The sequence below is a fragment of the Colobus angolensis genome, unplaced genomic scaffold (genome assembly GCF_000951035.1).
Source record: "Colobus angolensis palliatus isolate OR3802 unplaced genomic scaffold, Cang.pa_1.0 Scaffold249, whole genome shotgun sequence".
NCBI lineage: Eukaryota > Metazoa > Chordata > Mammalia > Primates > Cercopithecidae > Colobus > Colobus angolensis.
In genome coordinates this window covers 1976613-2002829 of record NW_012115699.1, presented here as the reverse complement: position 1 = coordinate 2002829, position 26217 = coordinate 1976613, and the positions used below count along the sequence as shown (strand labels likewise).

The following is a 26217-nucleotide window of genomic DNA, read 5'->3' as shown; positions in this document are numbered from 1 at the left end:
TATTGAGGATTTTTGCATCGATGTTCATCAGGGATATTGGTCTAAAATTCTCTTTTTTTGTTGTGTCTCTGCCGGGCTTTGGTATCAGGATGATGCTGGCATTGTAAAATGAGTTAGGGAGGATTCCCTCTTTTTCTATTGTTTGGAATAGTTTCAGAAGGGATGGTACCAGATCTTCTTTGTACCTCTGGTAGAAGTCAGCTGTGAATCGTCTGGTCCTGGACTTTTTTTGGTTGGTAGGCTATTAATTATTGCCTCAATTTCAGAAGTTGTTATTGGTCTATTCAAGGATTCAACTTTTTCCTGGTTTAGTCTTGGGAGTGTGTATGTGTCCAGGAATTTATCCATTTCTTCTAGATTTTCTAGTTTATTTGCATAGAGGTATTTATAGTGTTCTCTGATGGTAGTTTGCATTTCTGTGGGATCGGTGTTGATACCCCTTTATCATTTTTCATTGCGTCTGTTTGATTCTTCTCTCTTTTTTGCTTTATTAGTCTGGCTAGCGGTGTATCTATTGTGTTGATCTTTTCAAAAAACCAGCTCCTGGATTCATTGATTTCTTTGAAGGGTTTTTCATGTCTCTATCTCCTTCAATTCTTCTCTGATCTTAGTTATTTCTTGTCTTCTGCTCACTTTTGAGTTTGTTTCCTCTTGCTTCTCTAGTTCTTTTAATTGTGGTGTTAGGATGTTGATTTTAGGTCTTTCCTGCTTTCTCTTGTGGGCATTTAGTGCTGTAAATTTCCCTCTACACACTGCTTTGAATGTGTCCCAGACATTCTGGTACATTGTGTCTTTGTTCTCATTGGTTTCAAAGAACATCTTTATTTCTGCCTTCATTTCATTATTTACCCAGTAGTCATTCAGGAGCAGGTTGTTCAGTTTCCATGTAGTTGTGCAGTTTTGAGTGAGTTTCTTAATCTTGAGTTCTAATTTGATTGCACTGTGGTCTGAGAGACTTATGATTTTCGTTCTTTTGTATTTGCTGAGGAGTGTTAATTATGTGGTCAATTTTAGAATAAGTGCAATGTAGTGCTAAGAAAAATGTATATTCTGTTGACTTGGGGTGGAGGGTTCTGTAGATGTCTATTAGGTCTGCTTGGTCCAGAGCTGAGTTCAAGTTCTGGATATCTGTTAATTTTCTGTCTCGTTGCTCTGTCTAATATTGACATGGGATGTTAAAGTCTCCCACTGTTAATGTGTGGGAGTCTAAGTCTCTTTGTAGGTCTCTTAAGAACTTGCTTTATGAATCTGATCTGAGTGCTCCTGTATTGGGTGCATGCTTATTTCGGATAGTTAGCTCTTGTTGCATTGATCCCTTCACCATTATGTAATACCCTTCTTTTGTCTCTTTTGATCTTTGTTGGTTTAAATTCTGTTTTATCCGAGACTAGGATTGCAACCCCTGCTTTTTTATTTATTTATTTATTTATTTATTTTTCTTTCCATTTACTTGGTAAATATTCCTCCATCCCTTTATTTTGAACCTATGTGTATCTCTGTACATGAAATGGGTCTCCTGAATACAGCACACTGATGGATCTTGACTCTATCCAATTTTCCAGTCTGTGGTCTTTTAATTGGGGCTTTTAGACCATTTACATTTAAAGTTAATATTGTTATGTGTGAATTTGATCCTGTCATTATGATGCTAGCTGGTCATTTTGCCCATTAGTTGATACGGTTTCTTCATAGCATTGGTGGTCTTTACAATTCGGTATGTTTTTGCAGTGTCTGGTACCAGTTGTTCCTTTCCATGTTTAGTGCTTTCTTCAGGAGCTCTTGTAAGGCAGGCCTGGTGGTGACAAAATCTCTCAGCATTTGCTTGTCTGTAAAGGATTTTATTTTTCCTTTGCTTATGAAGCTTAGTTTGGCTGGATATGAAATTCTGGCTTGAAAATTCATTTCTTTCAGAATGTTGAATATTAGCCCCTAGTCTCTTGTAGCTTGTAGGGTTTCTGCAGATAAATCTGCTGTTAGTCTGATGGGCTTCCATTTGTAGGTAACCCGACCTTTCTTTCTGGCTGACCTTTCAACCTTGGTGAATCTGACAATTATGTGTCTTGGGGTTGCTCTTCTCAAGGAGTATCTTTGTGGTGTTCTCTGTATTTCCTGAATTTGAATGGTGGCCTGCCTTGCTAGGTTGGGGAAGTTCTTCTGGATAACATCCTGAAGAGTGTTTTCCAACTTGATTCAATTCTCCCCATCACTTTCAGGTATACCAATCAAACATAGATTTTGTCTTTTCACATAGTCCCATATTTCTTGGAGGTTTTGTTTGTTTCTTTTCACTCTTTTTTCTCTAAACTTGTCTTCTCCCTTTATTTCACTGAGGTGGTCTTCAATCTACGATATCCTGTCTTCCACTTGATCGATTCAGCTATTGATGCCTGTGTATACTTCATGACGTTCTCCTGCAGTGTTTTTCAGATTCATCAGGTCATTTATATTCTTCTCTAAACTGGCTATTTTAGTTAGCAATACCTCTAACCTTTTTTCAAGGTTCTTAACTTCCTTCCATTGGGTTAGAACATGCTCCTTTAGCTCGGAGGAGTTTATTACCCACCTTCTGAAGCCTGCTTCTGTCAGTTCGTCCAACTCATTCTCCATCCAGTTTTGTTCCCTTGCTGGTGACGAGTTGTGATTGTTTGAAGAAGAACAGGCATTCTAGTTTTTGGAATGTTCAGCCTTTTTGCGCTGGTTTCTCCCCATCTTTGTGGATTTATCTGCCTTTGGTCTTTTATATTGGTGACCTTCGGATGGGGTCTCTTAGCGTATGTCCTTTTTGTTGATGCTGATACTATTCCTTTCTGTTTGTTAGTTTTGCTTCTAACAGGCCGCTCTGCTGCAGGTCTGCTGGAGTTTGCTGGAGGTCCACTCCAGACCCTATTTGCCTGGGTATCACCCACCAGTGGAGGCTGCAGAACAGCAAAGATTGCTGCCTGTTCCTTCCTCTGGAAGCTTCGTCCCAGAGGGGCACCCGCCAGATGCCAGCCAGAGCTCTCCTCTATGAGGTGTCTGTTGGCCCCTACTGGGAGGTATCTCCCAGTCAGGATAAATGGAGGTCAGGGACCCACTTGAGGAGGCAGTCTGTCCCTTATCAGAACTCGAGCGCTGTGCTGGGAGAACCACTGCTCTCTTCAGAACTATTAGGCAAGGACGTTTAAGTCAGCTGAAGCTGCACCCACAGCCACCCCTTCCCCTAGGTGTTCTGTCCATGGAAGATGGGGGTTTTTATCTCTTAAGTCCCTGACTGGGCCTGCTGCCTTTTTTCAGAGATGCCCTGCCCAGAGAGGAGTAGTCTAGAGAGGCAGTCTGGCCGCAGCGGCCTTGCTGAGCTGTGCTGGGCTCTGCCCAGGTCGAACTTCCTAGGGGCTTTGTTTACACTGTGAGGCATAAACCAGCTACTGAAGCCTGAGCAATGGCGGACACCCCTCCCTCCACCAAGCTGGAGCACCCCAGGTTGGGCTCAGACTGCTGTCAGCAAGAGTTTCAAGTCAGTGGATCTTAACTTGCTGGGCTTTGTGGGGGTGGGACCCACCAAGCTAGACTACTTGGCTCCCTGTCTTCAGCCCCTTTTCCAGGGTAGTGAATGGTTCTGTTTCTCTGGCGTTCCAGGTGCCACTGGGGTATGAAAGAAAAACCAAAACAAAACAAAACGCCTGCAGCTAGTTTGGCGTCTGCCCAAACAGCCACCCAGTTTTGTGCACGAAACCCAGGGCCCTGGTGGGGTAGGCACTGGAGGGAATCTCCTGGTCTGCCAGTTGCAAAGACTGTGGGAAAAATGCAGTATCTGGGCTGAGTGCACTGTTCTTCCCAGCACAGTGTCTCATGGCATCCCTTAGGTAGGGGAGAGAATTCCCCAACCCCTTGTGCTTCTGGGTGAGGCAACACCCCACCTTGCTTTGGCTCACCCTCTGTGGGCTGTACCCACCGTCCAACCAGTCCCAATGAGATGAACTGGGTACCTCAGTTGGAAATCACCTGCCTTCTGCGTTGATCTCGCTGGGAGCTGCAAACTGGAGCTGTTCCTATTCGGCCATCTTGGCAGCCTCTTTACACCGAGGGGGATTATTTTTAATACAAGATAAATAGTTGTTTGTAGGGTGATGGAAAAAATCTAGTACAAGTGATGTCAATACCAAAGTGGAAGGACAGAGTTCTGGGAACAGGATCTTAGACTAAGCCAAAAGTCTTGGGATCTCATCCACAAAATAAACAGTTCACCTGACGTGGTGGGAGTGTGGGTGCCTCATCCATAGGAATAGGAGACAAGTTAGAGCATATGGGCACAGATGCAGGTAGGTATGTAGATGCTGTGGTAGGAGCTTTGTAGTGCTGCTTTTCTGATTGCTTCTATTTTCTTAGCAAATTAGGAAGTAATTCGCTGAAAGAAAAAGCAAGGGGGTAGAAAAAATAAAGTAGGAAATAATCAACTAGAAGAAAAAGTCCATCAACTGAGAGTGAGATAACAGAGAAGAGAGAAGGTATGAATTAATCATCTAGGTGAGAGGGAGAGCGAATGGACTTGAGAGACAGAGAGAGAGAGGCTCACTCGAGTTGTATAGAGATCAAGTTAATGTGTTTGTTTTTTTTCAGCCACTTTTTATCTGCGTGGTTGCAGGCAGAGACTCAGTGACAAGGTGAACTTAACTATAAAGAGTTGTAGTTTAGCCGGAGGAGTATTACAAAGCCCAAGAAAAACAAGGAAATTGAGGATATATGCAAATATGTAATGGTAATAATTGCCATAGATCTTAAACTGAATAAGGAGGGAAGCAGTGTTTGTTAAAGGTCTTGATTTTTTATATATAAGAAGCAAAACAATCTAGCAAATAAATTGTTCACCACTGAAATACTTTTTTCAGACCTTGTAGAATTCCTTTGGGATCCTTTGTCAACCTCACAGACAACAAGTTTAATAACACATTGCAGAGTGATTCTTGAAGAACATTCCATTTGTGAAAATGAAGTTAGTAAAAGCAAACAGGTAATAATTTTTAGAGTTGTGAACTCCATGATGTATCTGTAAATCATTATAATTTTCTTACAGCTCCTGGTTTATAATGCAGAGTGTTTATCAGAAAACTGAGCGAAAACATATTTACTTTTGATTTATAGAATCTAGACTTTTTCTCAGACTGCACTGAGATGAAAAAAATTGTTTTTAACTGGACTTGGCTATTTTTTTATCTTCATATTAATAAGATGAAAGAATATACCTTGATACTTCTGAACACTGTGATAGAAGTGGTAATCATTTTAAATTACAGACATACATGTAAAGACCCAGATTATTACTTTCATTCCTATTAGCTTACTTTTCTCTGTTCAGTGATCTGATTTGTGTTCTCATGGCCCAGGCAGCCATCTTTGAGGATTGTGAATATGCACTGACCCTGCAGAGATGAACTGGTGTCAGTCCATTAGTGCAAATTCATTTCTTCTAAAGGAAAACAACAACACTCTACCGTTGTTCTTTTGGCAAAAATCCAGTGGCATTGTGGCTTTGCTTGAACAATGGCTTCAAAGTTAGACTGACACTTATTATAGTAACTAGTTATTTGTAGTCTGCTAAATAATAGTAGTCTCTTTAAGGATTCAAAGTTCAGTAGGACAGATCTTGATCTTACAGCGATCTAGAATTGAATTCACTGAACATAAGACGTATTGAGGAACTTTTTAGAGTGATCATGCTGAGAATCTTCTCTTTCATTGTAGTATTTTTTGTTGTTTGTTGATGAGATTGTAGATTCATGCAGTTTTATGAGTAAACAGTTTTAGGTTGAGCTTTAGGAAATTAAGGATAAATTGACAGACTGGAGAACACCCAGAGTAGAGTGACAGAGGTGGTTGAAAAGCAAGGAGGCATATCATATTCATATTATGAGCACCATTAAGTTTTAGCCCTTGGAATTGTGATTACAAAGGAGGAAAGCTGTAAGAAATGAAAGGGAGGAAAGGGATACCAGCCTAATTCTGCCTTCAAGAAGCATGTAATCTCAAAGAAAATAAGATGCACATAAAATGTAATTTAAAACAGGAAATGAGAAGGAGAAGTAGGGAAGATGATACACTTACTTAATTCCAGTTGTGTACTAGGCACTCTGTAAGGTCTTGTACCTGTCATCTTAATCCCAGCAGCCCTATTTAAAAAATGGGTGATCGCCAGGCATGGCGGTTCACGCCTGTGTATCTGAGTCCTTTGGGAGGCTGAAGCAGGAGGATCTCTTCAGGCCAAGAGTTCAAGACCAGCCTGGGCATCATAGCAAGATCCATCTCTACCAAAAACATAAAAATTAGCTGGGCTGCCCCTTGAGCCCAGGAGTTGAAGTTGCATTGAGCCATGATTGTGCCACCACACTGCAGCCTGGGCAACAGCAAAACCCTGTCTCTTAAAAGGATGATAGCCTCGTTTTATAGATGAACAAAATGAATCTTTAAAACTAGTTTTCACAGTGCTACCATGAATGAGAACTAGGATTTGAACTTGGATAGTCTGCCTCTAAAGCCCAGTTTGTCTCACTGACCACATTGCCTCCCCATGAGCAGCATAGATAAAGTACTATGTCTTCAGGAGGAGACAGGAGAGAGAGGTTACCTTCAGCAGTGGGGATAAGGAAATAGTTTATCTTAGGAGTGGCATTTGAGCTGTGGCTTGAGAGAAAGAATAGGATTTCAACATGTGGCAACAGATAGAAAGGCATTTTTTACTTACCTCCAATAGGATAAAAACTCAGGTAAAATAGATGGAAACTGTTGCAGGAATTGGAGATATTTAATTTGAAAGAAGATGTACAGAGAGATGGTGTTTGTATTCAAAGAAGGTGTAGATTTATTCTGTGTTGATATGCTGCATAGAACCAAGATTAGTAGTTAAAAGCTACAAAGAAGCAGATGTATAATCCTGTATTTTCTTTCTGTGTAGGATTGTTTAGTTACAGCCTAAATGTAAATCATTATGCTTTACCATTTATTAAATACTTGCACATTGTCTCATTTGATCCTCATAACCCTGTGAAATGTGTTTATTTTCATTGAGTTTTTACAGATGAAGCTGGGGCCCAGAAGGGTTAAGTCATTTGTAAAATACTTGAGTACTAAGTGGTAGACCTGGCTCTTTGGGATCACTGAAGCCTTTCAGCAGTATTATGGATTCACTCATGAAGTCTTTTTTTTTTTTTTTCTTTTTTTGTTTGAGACGGAGTCTTGCTCTGTCACCCAGGCTGGAGTGCAGTGGTGGGATCTTGGCTCACTGCAACCTCTGCCTTCTGGGTTCAAGCGATTCTCCTCCTGCCTCAGCCTCCCGAGTAGCTGGGATTGTAGGCGCCCACCACCACGCCCAGCTATTTTTTTGTATTTTTAGTAGAGACGGGGTTTTCACTGTGTTAGCCAGGATGGTCTCTATTCCTGACCTTGTGATTCACCCACCTTGGCCTCCCAAAGTGCTGGGATTATAGGCGCACTCATGAAGTTTTTATAATGGATGTTTTTATTCTGAAACTCCTCTGCTATGAATGTAGAAAATGGGTTGTTTGCATAAGCAGGAGCATAGATTACATCAGGGTTTTCAGTCTCAGTACTACATTGGCATGGGAACAGATAATTTTTTGTTGTAAGGGTCTGTCCTGTGCACTATAGTATGCTTAGCAGCATCCCTGACTTGTGCCACTAGGTGCCAGTAGTACTCCTGGGCTTCACAACCAAAAACGTCTTTGCACATTGTCAGGTATTCCCTAGAGATGGCAAAATGGCACTTGGTAGAGGATCACTTACACTACATAGTGCCCCAGGTTGCTAAGACAGTTCACCAGTGGGATCACTCTATTTCTTCAGTGATGGAAGAGAATGAGACAGGTTCAAGAACGGAAATTGAGTCAGACAACATAGTTTCTGTTTTCCAAGTTAGAAGCAAACGCTGTAAACTAATGCCTGGTAATAATTTTGATTCTGACTAAAAGTCTAAAGTAAATTATTACAGAATTAGATTATGAATACTTACATTTAAAAAGCAGTAATTACTATAATCTATCATTGATAGGATTCCCAAATACAAATGATACTTAACATTATTTGTTGAAGCAAATTTAATGTATTATGATTGTTGTTAGGGATTAAATGGGGAAATATAAGCTTACGTATACCTAAAACAATAATGACCAGTAGGGCATTGACTACCTATGGAGAGTCTGCTAGTTTTAGGTATCTTCTCAGCTTTGCCCTGTTCAATATTTTTATTGAACTGGATAAAGTGGTAAAATACATACTAATGAAATGTGTCAGTGATAAAAAGCTAGGAATTCTGTAAGAGTTGTGGATGGTAGAATTAGAATCCAAGGAGATTTCAAAAGATTGTAGAAAATGGACTCAAGAAATTGTGATAAAATAAATGTGTGTGCCACCCTTGTGTTTAAAAATTCACCTGAGTAAAAGATGGGACAGACACAGTTTTGAAGCAGCATAGGTAAGACAGATTATAATCAACAATAAACCCAGTGTGAGTCAGCAGTGTCACTTGAGTAACAGAAAAACAGGTAAATGGGAATTTATCCTAGTATGTGTGTGCTGTTTTGATTAAGAATGGCATATTTGGTGATGATACCCACAGATTAGACCTTCCTGGGAATATTGCATTTAATTCTCGGTGTAAGCATATTCAGTGGAGAGTGTCTTAAGATGGTATGGGAAAGAAAAGATGTTAAAAAAAAAAAAGTATGATATTAATCTTAAAATTTAGAGAATTGTCTTATGGAAGTAGGGCTAGATCTATTCTGCATGTTCCCAAGAAGTAAACCAAGACCAAGGAGTGGAAACTGTAGGAGGGAAAAGTTTGTTAACTCTCATTGTTAACTGAAATCTAATAGTCCAAAGTTATGGGAAGCCTCAGGAGATAATGATTCCCTATCAGCAAATGGTTTTAGACATGGTTGATGAACCATTTAGTAGAAATGTGAAAATAAGTCTAAGCATCACTTGGGTGTTCAGATAGATTGGTGGTTTTCAGACTCATTTTTTGCTTTTTATAAACAGAAACTATTTCAAATAAATTTTACACAATCCAATATGCAAACACACACGCAGAAGTAAAACTGCTCCTGCTGTTGTGAGCACCTGCCCTTATTCTTCCCCGACCACCCCAACATCTGTCCAGACCATCCTGGGATTACCTCCATGGATATACAGAGCAGCATAAAAACCACAGGCATCACACAAGTGCCTCTTTAAAGCTATTTTAAAGTGTATTTATGCAAAGGGTTGTATGTGAGTCTGAACGTGTGATTCAGAATGCTTGTTAAAACTGTTTGGAGAACCTTATTTTCCACCAAATAAATGATGTTATTTAATACAAAAAACTAGCCGGGCGAGGTGGCGGGCGCCTGTAGTCCCAGCTACTCGGGAGGCTGAGGCAGGAGAATGGCGTAAACCCGGGAGGCGGAGCTTGCGGTGAGCTGAGATCCAGCCACTGCACTCCAGCCTGGGTGACAGAGCAAGACTCCGTCTCAAAAAAAAAAAAAGATGTTATTTAATAGTTAGAAAAGTTAATTGCTTATGGTTTTATGTGAATTTATGTGGGGTTTTTTTGTTTGTTTTTCAGTTTTTTGGTTTTTTTTTTAGACGGAACCTCACACTCGTCACCCAGGCTGGAGTGCAGTGGTGCAATCTCTGCTCACTGCACCCTCCGCCCCCTGGGTTCAAGCGATTTTCGTGCCTCAGCCTCCCAAGCAGCTGGGATTACAAGCATGTGCCACCATGCCTGGCTAATTTTTTCTATTTTTAGTAGAGACAGGGTTTTGCCATGTTGGCCAGGCTGGTCTCAAATTCCTGGCCTCGAGTGACCCACCCACCTCAGTCTTCCAAAGTGCTGGGATTACAGGTGTGAGCCACCGCACCCAGCCAGCAAATTTATGTTTCGTTTTAAATAATTTATTTGGAAATATTAATACTCTGAAAGAAAACTTTCATGAATAAGAGTAGTACTTCCATATTCCCTTTACCCAGATTTACTTGTCATTAATATTTTGCCCCATTGGCTTTATCATTAGCCCTTCCACTTTAAATATATACATACAATATGTTTTGTCCTGAATACTGAGAACAAGGTGCATATTTGTTAAGACAAGGATATTATGTTATATAACCAGAGTAGTTAGTTTCAGCAAATTTATCAACAATCTACCATCCATATTCCACTTTTGCCAGTTGATTCAATAATGTCCTTTATTTATAGTTCATTTTCAATAGAACTATTTTAAGAAACAACATTTAAACAATATGGAAATATTTGTCAAGGCTGGCATTCAAAATCATTAAAATTAACTGAAAAAAATCAAAGCAGCTTTTTTTCTAGCATGAACACCTAACTCAGTAAGTTACATAAACTCAAATGCTATTTTTTGGAGATATTGTCTAGAAAACGCTCTTTTTTCTTTTAACAGAATTCAGAATGTTTAAGGAATGGAGTAAAATACAACTGAGTTTTAATTTTTAACATTAAATAAATGTTGATATGTGGCCACTTGAGGAATATGTTACAGATAATTAAGTGGAAAGAGAAACAACTTCAGCTCATTATGCTATTTATGAAAAATATATTTGATTGAATTTTACATTTATGGATAATTCAGTTAGTATACAGTATGTGACAGCTGAATTTGTGCTGTATACATTGTCATTGACTTAAAAAACTTTTACTCTAGTGTGTAGTATGCCATTTTCATTTTTCAAATATGAATACTTTTTTAAGAATAAGAATATCGTTATAGAAATATTGCTAATACGTGAAAAAAAAAACACTCATTATCTTTTACCCTAGTACAAGGACTAATACCATTGTAGGATATTTTCATCCAGGCTCTTTTTTCAAAGTTATAATCCTAATAGGCATGTAAGTTAGTATACTACTACTGCTTAATGTTATCTCATTGCATATTTATAGTTGTCTGTTACTGTAGTCATCATAAACTTCAGCTAAAGTTTATGGTAGATTCACTGGGTGGATGTAACATCTCCTTAAAATTCCTTATGATTGAATATTTTGGTTATTTCCAATTTTTTATATACAAACAAAATGGATTTCCCTAAGTGGATTTTCTGCATCACAGGACACAAGACAAACCAACAAAGGACCCACAGCTGGAGTATGTAGAAGACTTGCACAAATCAATAATAAAAAGACAGAACCTAATACAAAAAACAAGCTATGTTGGCAAGCAGCTTAATTAGGTACTTTGCAAAAGGGTTTGCCAAGTGGCAAACAGGAATATTAAGAGATACCCAACAGCACATTACTCAGTGATCATTAAATGAGAATTAAAACAACACAATGAAATATGACTGCATACCCACTACAGTTGCAAACATTAAGAAACAAGAAAATGCCAATTATTGTAAGTATGTAGAGAAATAGGATTTCTTTTATACTGCAGGCACTAATGGGATGCCACTATTCTAGAAACAGTTTGGTTTTTTTGTACATAGTTCAATGTATGGACATGAACTATACTCCAGCAATTCCATCTCTATGTATATACCCATTAGAGATGTATGAAGTGTACTAAATGACATGTACAAGAATTTTTGTGGCAGCATTATTTATAATAGCCACCAAACCAGAAATCACGTAAGTGTTCCATCAGTAGTATTCATGCGACAAAATACTATATAGCAATGAAAATTATCCAACTGTACCCATATGTAGCAACATGGATAAATAAGGTTTTTTTTGTACCCAATTTTGTTTGTACCAGCTGTTAAATTATTTTAACATCTGCTTCTGTGAGTGTGGACAAATTTGTACTGCTGTTAAAATTACTTTTTTTTTGGTAAATACATTTCTGTCTTCTACTATCACTGATGCTTTTCAAATTTGTAATAATAGGATTTACTTAAATCCATTGTTTCAAGAATGAAGAAGGCAGTAGAAGATGATATTTTTATTCCTCTGTATCCAAAGAGGTAAGAGCTGTTAATTTCTAGATTATTTGAAATAGCTGATCATAAAGTGCAGATTTGGTTAAGAATGCAATGCAAAAGAAACTATAGTGTTTTCAAAACGTGTACACATACTCTATGAGGATGCAAATTGAGAGTTCAACAAATATTTCTCAGTGACTTACTTTATGCTGTTTTATGCTTGGTGCTTAGATATATTTTTGTTTGGTTGGTTTTGGTTTTGGTTTTAGTTTTACACATATCCTAGGAACATAGTAGGTGATATAGAGTGGTAAAGAGCACAAGTCCACTGTTAGTAGATATTTTTACTCATCTATAAAATTAGGATAAAATTAGTGCCTACCTCACAGGATATTAGGGAGATGGAGAGGGTGCTCAGAACACAACAGTGCCTAGCACAGAGGAAGCACAACACTGAGGAACCAGAAACTGCACCTGTAAATTCTGCAGTCACTTTAAATTATAAAACAAGTAGTATTTGATGTGTGATCATAACTTTGCTAAGAAGGCATCAGTTATAATGATACATGAACTGTAGCAATCCAGTGAGTACTGACAGGATGGAGGAGCTTTTTGGAGGGGGAAGAAAGGAACCTCAAAGCTTTCTGATTCATTTTGAGTCATGAGATGTCTACATGTAAAAATTCTGCCCTGGTAAACTTTGCTTTGTAATGTTTTAGATAGGTAATGCATTCACATGGTTCAGATGTACGAATGTGGTATATTGTCTATTTATAAATAAGTATATATTATTTTACTAAAAAAATTTTATTAAAATGAAAAGTTTTACTCCCACCCTGACTCAGTTTTTGCCCTTCTCCTTCTACTCACATATGTGCATGCATTAATAATCACACTGAGTAATTTTTATCTTTCAAGACTTTCTTCATGCAAACAGAAGTACTTATATAAGCTATAATCTTATGTTGCCCTCCTTTCTACAGCAAAGGAAGTATACTCAAAAAGTTGTAATCTGTTTTGTACCTTTTTTTCACTTAGTACCTCTTGAGATCTTTCTATACATGTCATCCATCATATAAACAGCTTCCTCATTCTTTTTTAAGCTGTCAAGTTTGCCATCATTTAGATGTCCTGTGATGGTCATGTGACTGGTGAACTACTATCATCACTGCTGTTGTAAACAATCTTATAGACATATTCCATACTTGTGCATGTGTATCTACGAGAGGCATTCTCAGAAATGAGATCATTGGGTCAGAGTATGCATAAATTTGTAATTCCAATGGCTCTCATCAGATAATCTCTGTTTAAAAGAAAGTCTGATCTCAAACTCTGGTTCTGAAAGGCTAATAGTTCTTTGCATTTTCTCCTTTCTCCTTCTTTTGTTTCTAATTAGTGCTGTAGAAAACAAAACATCACCTCATTTGAAGTTCCAAGAAAGACAGTTCTGGTCAGGCCTAAAGGTGAGCAAAAACTGCAAAAATGAAAAGGCAAGTTTTGTAAAAATCCTGTTTACTATAGAACAAAGAACAAACTTCTTCGGTAAGAATTAGATAGTATTTTAGGCTTTGTGGTTCACATGGTCTCTGTCTCATTACTCAATTCTGCTACCATAGCACAAAAACAGTCATAGTATATAAACAAATGAACATGGCTATGTTTGAAAAAAAGTTATGAACGCTGAAATTTGAATGTCATATAATTTTCTGACGGTACAAAATATTTTGTTTAAAAACAGTTTTAAAATGTCCTTGAAAAATGTTAAAACCATTCTTAGCTCATGGACCCTACAAAAACAGGCAGCAGGATAGATTTAACCCACAAGCTATAGTTGGCCAACCCCTGGCCTTAAAATTATTGCTAAGTCAGTGGCAGTAGAGATGGGAAGGAGAAGAAGGTTCAAACAATGTTTAGGAGGAAGCATTGAAAGGACTCGATAGGCCGGGCACGGTGGCTCAAGCCTGTAATCCCAGCACTTTGGGAGGCCGAGGCGGGCGGATCACAAGGTCAGGAGATCGAGACCACGGTGAAACCCCGTCTCTACTAAAAATACAAACAATAAGCCGGGCGCGGTGGCGGGCGCTTGTAGTCCCAGCCAGTCAGGAGGCTGAGCCAGGAGAATGGCGTGAACCCGGGAGGCGGAGCTTGCAGTGAGCCGAGATCGTGCCACTGCACTCCAGCCTAGGCAACAGAGCAAGACTCCGTCTCAAAAAAAAAAAGAAAGAAAGAAAGAAAGGACTTGATAACTGATCGAGGGAAGATAAGATCTATTTTGGACATATTGTGGAACAAATAGAGATACAGAGGTCTAGGAGGTGGTTGGATACTTGAGTCTGAATTTCAGGAGACAGATCTGAGCTGGAGATTTAGGGGTCCACTACCTGTAGGCAATATTTGGAGCCATGGTCATGAATGACAAGCTCTAAGGAAACTGGGTAAAGCATGAGAAGTAGGCTAAGGACAGAACCTCAGGAAATACTAACAAAAGAGGAGAACATGGAGGCTTCAAGGAAACTGTACAATCAGTTATGAGCCTTAGGATGATCACAAGAGAATGGCCTCAAGGAAGCTAAATGGAAGATTTTCAAGAATGAAGAAAAGAGTGTTAAATGCCACCAAAGAGAATTAAGAGAAAGACTGAAACTGCTTATTGGATTTGACAATTGGAAGGATATAGGTGACCTCAGCAAGAGTAGTTTTATTTTTTTTATTTTTTATTTTTTTTTTTGAGACGGAGTCTTGCTCTGTCTCCCGGGCTGGGGTGCAGTAGCCGGATCTCAGCTCACTGCAAGCTCCGCCTCCCGGGCTTACGCCATTCTCCTGCCTCAGCCTCCCGAGTAGCTGGGACTACAGGCGCCCGCCACCTCGCCCGGCTAGTTTTTTGTATTTTTTAGTAGAGACGGGGTTTCACTGTGTTAGCCAGGATGGTCTCGATCTCCTGACCTCGTGATCCACCCGTCTCCGCCTCCCAAAGTGCTGGGATTACAGGCTTGAGCCACCGCGCCCGGCAAGAGTAGTTTTAATAGTGTGAATTAATATTTGTCATGTGGTTGAATCAGGGAAAAGGCTTTCTGGGAAGAGGGAACAACATCAACAATGAGATAAAATGTGAAAAAGCATTACATTTTAGTAAAACAATAGAGTAGTGAATATAGTACTAGAAAGAAAGTAAGAAACACCTTAAAATTCACAGAAAGATCTGAATTTAGTAGAGGGAAAGGGCAACCAATATTTTATTACAATTTATTATGGTTACTTAATCCAAGTTATCTTCAAATTCACAGGTGATTATTAATCTTTATGTATCAGAGGAATGAAGCTCTCAGCATTGATTGCCTTCTCAAGGTCACATGTTGGTAATAGCGGCCCTAGTTTTGACAGCAGTTCTTTATGAATCACATGGTCCTGTGGTCTTACATTCAATGGTCCTCGGCTTTGAGAGAAAATGGATTGGGAAGGAAGATTATTGATCTGGAAAGGCTTTAGTGATTTGGGGATGGTTATCCTAGAAAATGAAAATAAGATGAGCAAATACATGGAGTTTGGAAAGAATCAAGTATTTATTCAGAGATATTGTATTCTAAAATTGACAGTTCTAACAGGGCTAATTGTAGTGAGAATTTTAGTTTGATCAACTCTTTATTTTTATTAGAGACTATTACAGTTTCTCGTTGGAGAAAAGGTACATATTTACTTGATACTTTATTTTAGCTCTTCCACAATATTCTTCTTTGGAATGGACTCCTTACAGATGACACCTTGCAAGAACTAGGACTAGGGAAGCTGCTAAATCGTTACCTTATTATAGCTCTGCTCAATGACACACCTGGGCCAGATGTGGTTAAAAAGTGCAACCAGGTAAGTTGTGAAGAAACTGATTCTAATTTTATCATTTCTAAAAAATTTAGCTATTAAAATCTATTATTTAACAAAATAAATAAATGTGTGGTACTCATGTAAAAATAGACAAATGGACCGGGCACAGTGGCTCATGCCTGTAACCCCAGCACTTTGGGAGGCCAAGGCAGGTGGATCACCTGAGGTCAGGAGTTTGAGACCAGCCTGACCAACATGGTGAAACTCCGTCTCTACTAAAAATACGAAAATTAGCCAGGTGTGGTGGCTAACACCTGTAATCCCAGCTACATGGAAGCCTGAGGCAGGAGAATCGCTTGAACCCAGGGGGCGGAAGGTTGCGGTGAGTCACCATTGCACTCCAGCCTGGGTAACAAGAGCAAAACTCCGTCTCAAAAAAAAAAAAAAAAAAATTGACAAATGAATTTAACAAACTAGAAATCCAGAATAGCTCTTCTGTATTTAAGAGATAGTATACTGGTTTGAAATATCACCAGTAGGGAAAGGAAAAATTACTTAATAAATGATGCTGGATGGCCGGCTATTTACAAAGAATATTAAATCCTCACCTCTCACTATATACCAAAAAAATTTCAGGTAAAATTTTTAAAAATGTAAAAATGAAACTATAAAGTATACTAAAATGGTAAATAACTGTACTTGAGAGTGAGACATTTCCTTCTAAAGTTAAAGGCAAAAGAAATGAGAAAAAGTCATAGATTTGAAAAAATTTTATAAAACTTCAGTGGATCAAAAAGGTGAGATTAATTGATCATTATTAAAACTGGGGAATGTGTTCATTGGGCTCACTATACTATTCTTTCTACTGCTGTTTATGTTTGAAATTTTCTATAATAGAAAGTTAAAAAGAAAAGAATCTAGGAAATAAAAAGTTGTTAACATGGAACAAGGATTAATATTCACATTAAATAAAAAAACTCTTTACAAATTAGGAAATAATTCAAATGTTCTGACTAAAAATGGCCAAGACACGTGCAACAGTCAAGTCACCTAAAAGGAAACATAAAATTAACCTTAAAATATGTGAAAAATAATCAATAGTACTAATAATCAGAGAAATGGAGATTATTTATAGGAAGGATATTTTCTTGACCAGTTGTGTTGGCAAACATTTTTTTGCTGTTGTTGTTTTACTTATATTTTCCAGTGTTATCATAAACACAGGAAAACAACAATTCCATCATTGCAGGGGCACCATTCACCTAGAGTATGCGGTACAATGGTTCTGGAAAACAGTCTCCTGCACTGATGGAAGGAGGGATACAGCTCTTTTGGAGAATATTTTGGCACGATGGGTACAAAACTTTTAAAGCTTATATTCTTTGACTTAGCAAAAGTAAATTAAGTCAAAAATTAGAGATGCACATATAGATTTTAAGTACAAAGAATATTGTTATAGCATTACTTATAATAGAAAATAGCTGGAAACACCTAAATATCTCTGAAAATGATGGTGTTCTCATAAGATAAAGATGTGAAAGGAAAATAAATCTCAGAACCTGTCTCAGATACTTTTGGGTTCGCAAAAGTTATGTTTTTGAAGAATTTTTAAGAATATGGGAAAATAATTATTTTATAATGTGATTTAAAAACACACACACTTTCCCAGATAGAATCAGGTCCGGCTGCTTGTTCTCACAGTCCAATAGCAAGATGCAGACAGACTGGGAAAGAAAGGAGCTTATTTTTGCAACCAGTTACAGGGAAAAGGTTGTAGTAACTCACCAGACCAACTAAAAGTTACAGTTTTTTTTTCGCCCCAGCACTTATATGCATTCTAAGCTCCATGCTACGTGGGAGAGTGCACCTACAAGGGAGAGTGTTTCATTCAGTCTCTATCTAATCTAACTAGGGTCTGGAAAGCTTTCTCTAGACTCTTGGGAACTTTTTTAATCTTAAGTGGGCCCTGGTACAAGGAATATGTGTAAGAACACTCTTATTTGATCAGACTTTAGGGTCTGGGAAAACCCAGGCGGGGTCTTAATGGGTTTGTTTTCGCATTCCAGTTCTTGCACTCAGGCACCAGTTTCTCTAGTTCTTTAATGTTTAACTTACACATTCGTCAAAATTATAGAAAAGGGTTAGTGGAAACTGATTCATCTGGTTGCTAATGGAAACCTAGCCTGCCATAAAACTATATACCAATTATTAGCCAACCATGATTGTTTTGGCTATAATTTTTGTATCATACAGTTTTAAGCATTATATATTAAAAATTTAAATCATCATCCATTTTATGTTCCAGTTTAGTTTAGTCCCCTTTGACCATAGGGTCTGTTATGAAGTGGAGAAGAGGAAATATATTTACACAGCATTCTCTCCAGAGCATATGGCTAGAAAACCAGGCCAAGAAAATAGACTTTTAGTGCTGGGATCATTAATGGAAAAGCTCCATGGTTAAATGAGAATTTTATTGAGACTTGTGATACAAAACAAGGGGAAAAACAAGTGCAAATGACATTCAATAGTAAAGGCTGGTTTTAAAACTTTTAAAAAGAGATAGTTTACATAACAAAACTTGTAGGATCTTCTGCCTTAGGCAGTCAATGTTTCTCTATTTTTCCTGAATAGTTGAAACAGGTGATTAAGGAGTAGAATAAGTCTTTTGCCTCAACCATGTTTTAAATGCTGACCAATCTTAGAGTGCATTCCAGAACCTTTATTTAATATACTGTATAATATATAGGGTACATTTTATTTTTTCCCCAACTCTCTGCTTTCTATAAATATTGATCTTGATGTTACCAACTCTACCATAATCTGTATGATTATCTAGGAATTTCTTTGAATAGTGTGATACTGTGGCAGGCCAGGTTTCCATTAGCAAACAGAACAGTCAGTTTCCATGAACCTGTTACTATAACTTTAATGAAAGTATAAGCTAAACATTAAAACTGGAGAAACTGGTACCTGAGTACAAGAACTGGAATGCAGAAACCAACCCATGAAGAACCCGCCTGGGTTTTTCTCAGACCCTAAACTCTGATAGAATAACAAAAGCATTCTTACACATACACCTCGTTCTGTCATAAGATTAAGAAACTTTCCAAGACTCTAGAGAAAGCTTTCCAGGCCCTAGTCCCTAGCTAAAGATGAGATAAAGATTGAATGCAAACCCCCAATTCCAATCCCACACATAGCACGGGGCTTTAAATATATACAAGCACTAGAAAAAACCTCACAACTTTGAGTTGGTCTGGTGAGTTACTCTGACCTCCCTGTAACTGGTGGCAGAAATAAACTCCCTTCTTTCCCAATTGCCTGCGTCTCGTTTTTGGACCTCAAGAACAGGCAGCCAGACTTTGTTCTCTCCAGGAACAGTATCAAGTTTTTTCCTTTCTCCCCTTTCCCTCCCTTTTTTTCTCTTGTTTCTTCTATGAGGAAATTTTTTTTTCTCTCTCTCTTTAAATTTTTTCTAACATTTTTCTGTTTTTACCAAAATTTTTCTCAAAATCTTATATTACTCTTAGAATGACAATGATAAAATGTAATTTCCATTTCCAAAAGAAAAATTGAATGCACGTACATTGACTTATTCTGCTGCTTTACGATTAAAGCAATGTATTACATTGATAGAGGATAAAAACATAATTTATCTTTCATTCTATATATCTTAGAATCACCCATTTGATTTCTTAACTCAAATTTATATAGATTATATGCTAGGACACCCAATTTCCTTATAAAATAATAGTGAATGTATGTATTACGAGTTGTATTGACCAAATATTTTGTGTCTAGACATTTCTGGTTTTTAAGTGTAAATTATGTTTTGTACAGATTTAATGACTCACAAATACAAGAATATAGAAAGAATTACTAGTACTACTAGGTAGTGTATTCATAGAGAGTAGCGTATTTTAAGTTCTTAGGATTAAAGAATGAATTTCCAAAATACATGTAGCCTTTGACATAAAGGGAAATTTTTACAAATTTTTATTTAAACCATAAACTATAAAATGGGGAGAATGATACTCAGCTTACAGTATCACTATGAGATTATGTTAGCAAGAGTTCTTAGATACTGTCATTGTAAACCAGCCATGTGTTTTGATTAACAGATAGCAGCATGTCTACCAGAAAAATGGTTTGAAAATTCTGCCATGAGAACATCTATTCCACAGTTGGAAAACTTCATTCAGTTTTTATTGCAGTCTGCACATAAATTATCTAGAAGTGAATTCAGGTGATGCATATTTTATTTTCACTTCTATAAACATAGTTCAAGGATTCTGTATGCTCTCAGCCATTTTTAGAAAGATCTGTATTTTACTGTACTTTTAAAAATTTGTTAAAAGTTTGTGATACTGTAGAGTTACTAGATATTTTTATGGTTACCTTTGGGATGGCTTATGCATATTCATATTTTAAAATGTAAACCTCTTCCAAATTAAGCACATTCAAAAAGCTATAGCACAGGGGAATATAGAATTAAAACTATAAATCAAAACCCTTTTATTACACACTTTTTAAATATGTTTTTAATTTTCCTGGCCATTTTTAGGGACTCAACGGTTGTTAAGTACAGGTCTGCAGCTTGGTATTTACCCAGCAGTAGCTAGCTCTCTGTTCTGAATGTTTCATTCACAGCACCAGATGTTTGGCGGCTTAAATACAGTGGTATTCCTGTTAACTCCCTCTCCAAAAAAATTTTTTAAGCCCAGATTTGACAGGCACGGTGGCTCACGCCTGTAATGTCGGCACTTTGGGAGGCTGAGGCAGGAGGATCACTTGAGCCCTGAAGTTTGAGAACAGCCTGGGAAACATAGCAAGACCCTGTCTCTAGAACAGAAAATTTAAAAATTAGCTAGGCATGGTGGCATGTGCCTGAGTCCCAGCTACTGAGGATGCAGAGGTGGGAAGATTGCTTGAGCCTGAGAGATTGAGGCTGCAGTGAGCTATGATTGTGCCACTGTACTCCAGTCTGGCCAACAGAGCAAGACCAAGTCCCTTTAAAAAAAAAAAAAGACTCAGATTTGTATTATTTGCTAATGTCATGATGTGTGAATATACTCCCACCATTGCTTCCACCACAATGTCTCATACAAGCTGATAGCAACGCAGCACTACTAAAATTTCTGATAGACTTACTGTATGTTTTTCTACTTTTTACAGTAATTCACATTGAAATTTGCCAGAATACATCCACTAATGGTCTGCATTTGAACTTTATAATTAAGTGGAGATGGCAGCATCTCTCTGTGTTTTATGCTACTTTTAGATACTAGCTTAAGGTAAAGCTTTTGTTTTAGATTAACAACTGATGATCAGGTTCTGAATTGACTGCTGTTCCCTCATACATTGCATTTCTAAAGGGAGAAATTCATTTTGTTTTGTTTTTCAGGGATAAAGTCGAAGAAATAATTCTTATTTTGGTGAAAATAAAAGCTTTGAATCAAGCAGAATCCTTCATAGGAGAGCATCACCTAGACCATCTTAAATCACTAATTAAAAAAGATTGAATAAACTTTATAGGAAAATCCTAAAATTTTAATATAGTTACACTCAGTTCCTTTGCTTGAGAAGAAGCTGGTGCCTCTGTCTTCTTTATTCCCTGAAAGAGAAGGTAGGATTTGCAAAAAAGCAAGACTCCACCTCTATTCCCCCCATGCTCTACCTTCTGGCATCATGAAAAGCTGCCATGATTCTGTGGTGTTCTAAGGAATTAAATGCACTGAAGCTTTAAGAGCTCAATGTGTTTCCCTTTGATTCTTTTGGCTGGTCTTTCAGTTTTCTTAAGAGGGGAACTGGAGAAACCTTGCCAAAGGTTTTGGCTTAACTGAGCATGCTAGTGAGTCTTCTGTCCTGAACCACAGTAATATCTTTTAGTTCTCTTTAACTACCTTTATTTAAAAATAAGTCAATATGAAAATCTCAGTTGGAGTGAATTATTTGCTGAGTATTAAATGATAAGGCATTTGCTGATTGTCAAATTGTCCTTTAGAAAAATCTGTACCAATTTAATGTACCAACACAAGTGTAAGTGAGTGCCGGTGAATCCCTACCAGCATAGTTATTATCCTTTTTTAAAATGCATTGAAAATTTGAAAGGTAAAAATAATCTTATTTTAATAGCTTATTTTGTTTTGGCTATTAGAGAGTAAACATACTTGTTTTGGCCATTTGTAATTATTTCTGAAATATCCATCTTTTTGTTATGGACTTTGCAACCTTTATATTTTTAAAGATACTGATTTTTTGGCCATGCTTGTGGCAGAAGTTTTCCTTATTTGCCATTTTTCTTTCCATTTTTTTTAATTATATTTTTTGAGACAGGGTCTGGCTCTGTCACCAAGGCTGGAGTGTAGTGACACAATCTCAGCTCACTGCAACCTCTGCCTCCTGGGCTCAAGCAGTCCTCCCACTTCAACCTCCCAAGTAGCTGGGACTGTAAGCATGTACCACCATGCCCAGCTGATTTTTGTATTTTTTTTGTAGGGATGGGGTTTTGCGACATTGCCCAGGCTGGTCTCGAACTCCTGAGCTCAAGCAATCTATCCACCTTGACCTCCCAAAGTGCTGGGATTACAGGCTTAAGCCACTATATTTGGCCTTTCTTTTAAATTTGTTGATGTTTTTTGATGCATTAAGACATTACTTGTTAGCAAGTTACTACTCTTTTTTTGTCATTGGTGGTAGGAGTAAGAAGGGAACAGATATTTTAAATATTCAGAACATGTGATTCCTTTTCTGATAAAATATTTGTCTAATACGACTGAGGCAAGATAACTTAATCAAAAGAAATTAAAAACATTTTCCAAAATGTCAGTTTACTAGTAATTTTTCTAAGTCTACTTAAATAACTTAAGGGAAACTGTAAATATATTTTGCAAATTGTTGCCCAAAAGATAATTGGAAAAACTTGAATATATTGTAGGATTTGAATAATATAGCCTACTTTTATGTCATCCCTACCTTCAAAATTACATATAATTTATTTTAGGAGTTGGGTGTGTTATGTCCGTTGCAGTGAGGACTTATGATTCACTGGTATGAAGAATTTTTTAATGTTTATCTTAGTAACAAAATTATACAAGAATAGAATCTCATCTAGAAAATTCAAACCATTGTTGAAAAGCAGTTAGCATTTCCACACAACTGTTGTCCCCAGAGGTAACTGCTGTTTTCATTTTAATGTTATCCTTTTAGATCTTTTCTCTATTTACAAAAATGTTGTGTTTTTATGTGTACATAAAGTTTTGGGTTTTTGGTTTTTTTTTTTTACATAAGTGGCAGATACTCTATTGCACATGAAATTTGTAATTTTTTTCTATTAAAGTACACATTTGGAAATTATCCTCTGACTTTTGGATTTTTAACTAAAGATATGTTGCATGTGTTCCTTTATATTTTTAAGTTCAGCTGAGAAACCTTCCTACCTTTTTGTGGAAGATAAAATATTAAAACCGCTTTCAAAACTACAAATTGACTTAAACTGCTATAGTAATTTTCAATTAAATTTCATTATACCTGGAGTTTGAACCTCAAGGTTTTTATCATATACTGTAATTCAAAAATTTACCTAAATCTCAATGTAAAATTCTTTATTTCTTATTACTGTGAAATGGATGGAATAAGAAGGGGGAACACAACTAGCAAGAACAAAACATTGAGTTGGCAATTCATATACATCTTAATTCTTTCCCTGAATTTCTTTCAGCTTTTTGTTCACATAAAGAATGTGAAATTTTTACAGAATTAGACAGATGACTTTAAAGAAATTTTTTTTCATGGTGGGAAAGCCACCTCAAAACAGAATTGATTTTTGCATTTCTTAGGTCCTTGAATAAATGATACTTAGAAGAAATGCCATATATGACACAAATCCTAAAAAAGACATCATGAGAAAATAACAGCAATATCTATCATGAATGTAGAAATAAGTCCTTAAAATAAATAGGAAACCAAATCCAGCAATGTGTAAAAAAGATAATAGGGTTTATTCCTGGAAAGTAAGGTTGGTTTAACATTAGTCAACCAGTGTAATCACGAACAGAATAAAGGAGAAAATCCACATCTCGATGACTGCAGAACCAATCATCTCAATTACTACAGAAAAAGTGTTTGACAAAATGCAGCACCCCCTCAGACTACAAAAACCTTTCAGCAAAGTAAGAATATAAATTCCTCCATCTGATAAAGGGCATCTGTGAGAAGAATCTATACCTAACATCGTGTATAATGGTAAAATATTAAAGCAAGGATGTCTGCTGTCACCATTTCTGTTCAACATTGTTCTAGAAGACATAGTGATACAATCAGTCAAGAAAAAAGAGGGCATAAACATTGAAACACAAGAGTTAAGATAGTCATTAGTTGGCCAAACAATCCCAATGCTTTGTGAGACTGAGCTGGATCGTTTGAGGCCAGGAGTTCAAGATCAGCCTTGGCAACAAGCTTGTTGTAAACATTAAGAGAAATGAAAAGTCTTGTATAGCATCTGGCACATAGGAGCCTTCTAATGAGGAGCCTATCCCTGAAAAAGTGAAAGATATATCATGCTTCTAATCTTTCTAATAGGATAAACTAAGTTTTTGATCTAAGTTATACAAAAGGCTCAGGGATTTATTTCCCATCCCAACACTACAGGGTAGTTTAGAAAATATACACACTTGAGCAACATGGTGGAGTAGGCACACTGAAAAACAAGCAGGGGCTGGGTGTGGTGGCTCACACCTGTAATTGCAGCACTTTGGGAAGCTGAGATGAGAGAATGGCTTGAGGCCAGGGGTTCAAGACCAGCCTGGTTAGCATAGTGAGACCCCCAATCTCTAAAAAAATACATATATATATATATATATAAAAAAGCAGGAACAGGCATAGCCAATTTTGTCAGAACTCTGGAAAATAGTAAAAAGTTTAGAGCAGTGAAGCAGATGCTGAGTCAACAACAGGCAACTTTAAAATGGCGAGAAAGCTTTCTGACATTTCTGCTTGCCCTTCCAACGCAAGTGCCCTGGTGTTGCAGCAGTCTTGAAATCAGCAACTGCGTTCTGTCTTGCACCCTGATCCCCATTTCTAGAGAAAGCAAAGCAGAACTTGCAAATTCTTGTTTAAATCTCTGGTAGCCTGTCTGGGGCTACATAAAGGATTGACAGAGCACTCATCGCTGTTTTACCTAACTTAGAACTCAGGCCAGAAAAGCAGTAGGCATTGCTTGAAAAAAGTGTTAGGGGATTCCAGAGCAAGATGGCCAAATAGGAACAGCTCCAGCCTCCAGCTCCCAGCGTGAGCGACACAGAAGACGGGTGATTTCTGCATTTTCAACTGACATACCAGGTTCATCTCACTAGGGAGTGCTGGACAATCGGTGCTGGTCAGCTGGTGCCCCCAAACCAGTGAGAGCTGAAGCAGGGCAAGGCATCACCTCACCTGGGAAGTGCAAGGGGGAAGGGAATCCCTTGAGAAACTGAGACACACAACACCTGGTAAATCGGGTAACTCCTACCCTAATACTGTGCTTTACCAAGGGTCTTAGCAAACGGCACACCAGGAGATTATATCCCACACCTGGCTGGGAGGGTCCCACGCCCACGGAGCCTCCCTCACTGCTAGCACAGCAGTCTGAGATCTAACTGCAAGACAGCAGCGAGGCTGGGGGAGGGGCGCCCACCATTGCTGAGACTTAAGTAGGTAAACAAGGCCTCCTGCAAGCTCCAACTGGGTGGAGCCCACTGCAGCTCAAGGAGGCCTGCCTGTCTCTGTAGACTCCACCTCTGGGGACAGGGCATAGCTAAACAAAAAGCAGCAGAAACCTCTGCAGATGTTAATGACCCTATCTGACAGCTTTGAAGAGAGCAGTGGATCTCCCAGCATGGAGGCTGAGATCTGAGAATGGACAAACTGCCTGCTCAAGTGGGTCCTTGACCCCTGAGTAGCCTAATTGGGAGACATCCCCCACTAGATGCAGACCAACACCCCACACCTCACATGGTGGGGTACACCCCTGAGATGAAGCTTCCAGAGCAAGAATCAGACAGCAGCACTTGCTGTTCAGCAATATTCTATCTTCTGCAGCCTCCGCTGCTGATATCCAGGTAAACAGGGTCTGGAGTGGACCTCAAGCAATCTCCAACAGACCTGCAGCTGAGGGTCCTGACTGTTAGAAGGACAACTAGCAAAAAGAAGGGACACCCACACCAAAACCCCATCAGTACGTCACCATCATCAAAGACCAAAGGCAGATAAAAACCACAAAGATGGGGAAAAAGCAGGGCAGAAAAGCTGGAAATTCAAAAAATCAGAGAGCATCTCCCCCTCCAAAGGAACGCAGCACATCGCCAGCAATGGAACAAAGCTGGGCAGAGAATGACTTTGACGAGTTGAGAGAAGGCTTCAGTCGATCAAACTTCATAGAGCTAAAGGAGGAACTATGTACCCAGCACAAAGAAACTAAAAATCTTGAAAAAAGAATGGAAGAATGGATAACTA

General features: G+C 38.1%; 2 protein-coding genes across 3 annotated transcripts in view; one reads left to right on the top strand and one right to left on the bottom strand.

The window, feature by feature from the left end:
* GCFC2 (GC-rich sequence DNA-binding factor 2) overlaps positions 1-23211 on the top strand; it is a 52476-nt gene extending 29265 nt beyond the window's left edge. The window contains exons 12-17 of the mRNA XM_011946119.1: positions 4866-4987; positions 11876-11952; positions 13307-13373; positions 15622-15768; positions 19848-19972; positions 21131-23211. Coding sequence (XP_011801509.1) covers positions 4866-4987; positions 11876-11952; positions 13307-13373; positions 15622-15768; positions 19848-19972; positions 21131-21248 — 656 coding nt within the window. The 3' untranslated portion in view covers positions 21249-23211. The remainder of the gene's footprint in view (positions 1-4865; positions 4988-11875; positions 11953-13306; positions 13374-15621; positions 15769-19847; positions 19973-21130) is intronic.
* The window catches only part of MRPL19 (mitochondrial ribosomal protein L19), a 49949-nt gene that overhangs the window by 9450 nt on the left and 14282 nt on the right, over positions 1-26217 (bottom strand). Inside the window, exon 5 of one of the 2 annotated variants that reach the window (XM_011946120.1) lies at positions 15169-15343. The exons of the other annotated variant lie outside the window; for it this stretch is intronic. The gene's annotated coding sequence lies outside the window, so the exon portion shown is untranslated. Of the gene's footprint in view, positions 1-15168; positions 15344-26217 lie in introns of those variants that run through there. 2 annotated transcript variants of the gene reach the window in all.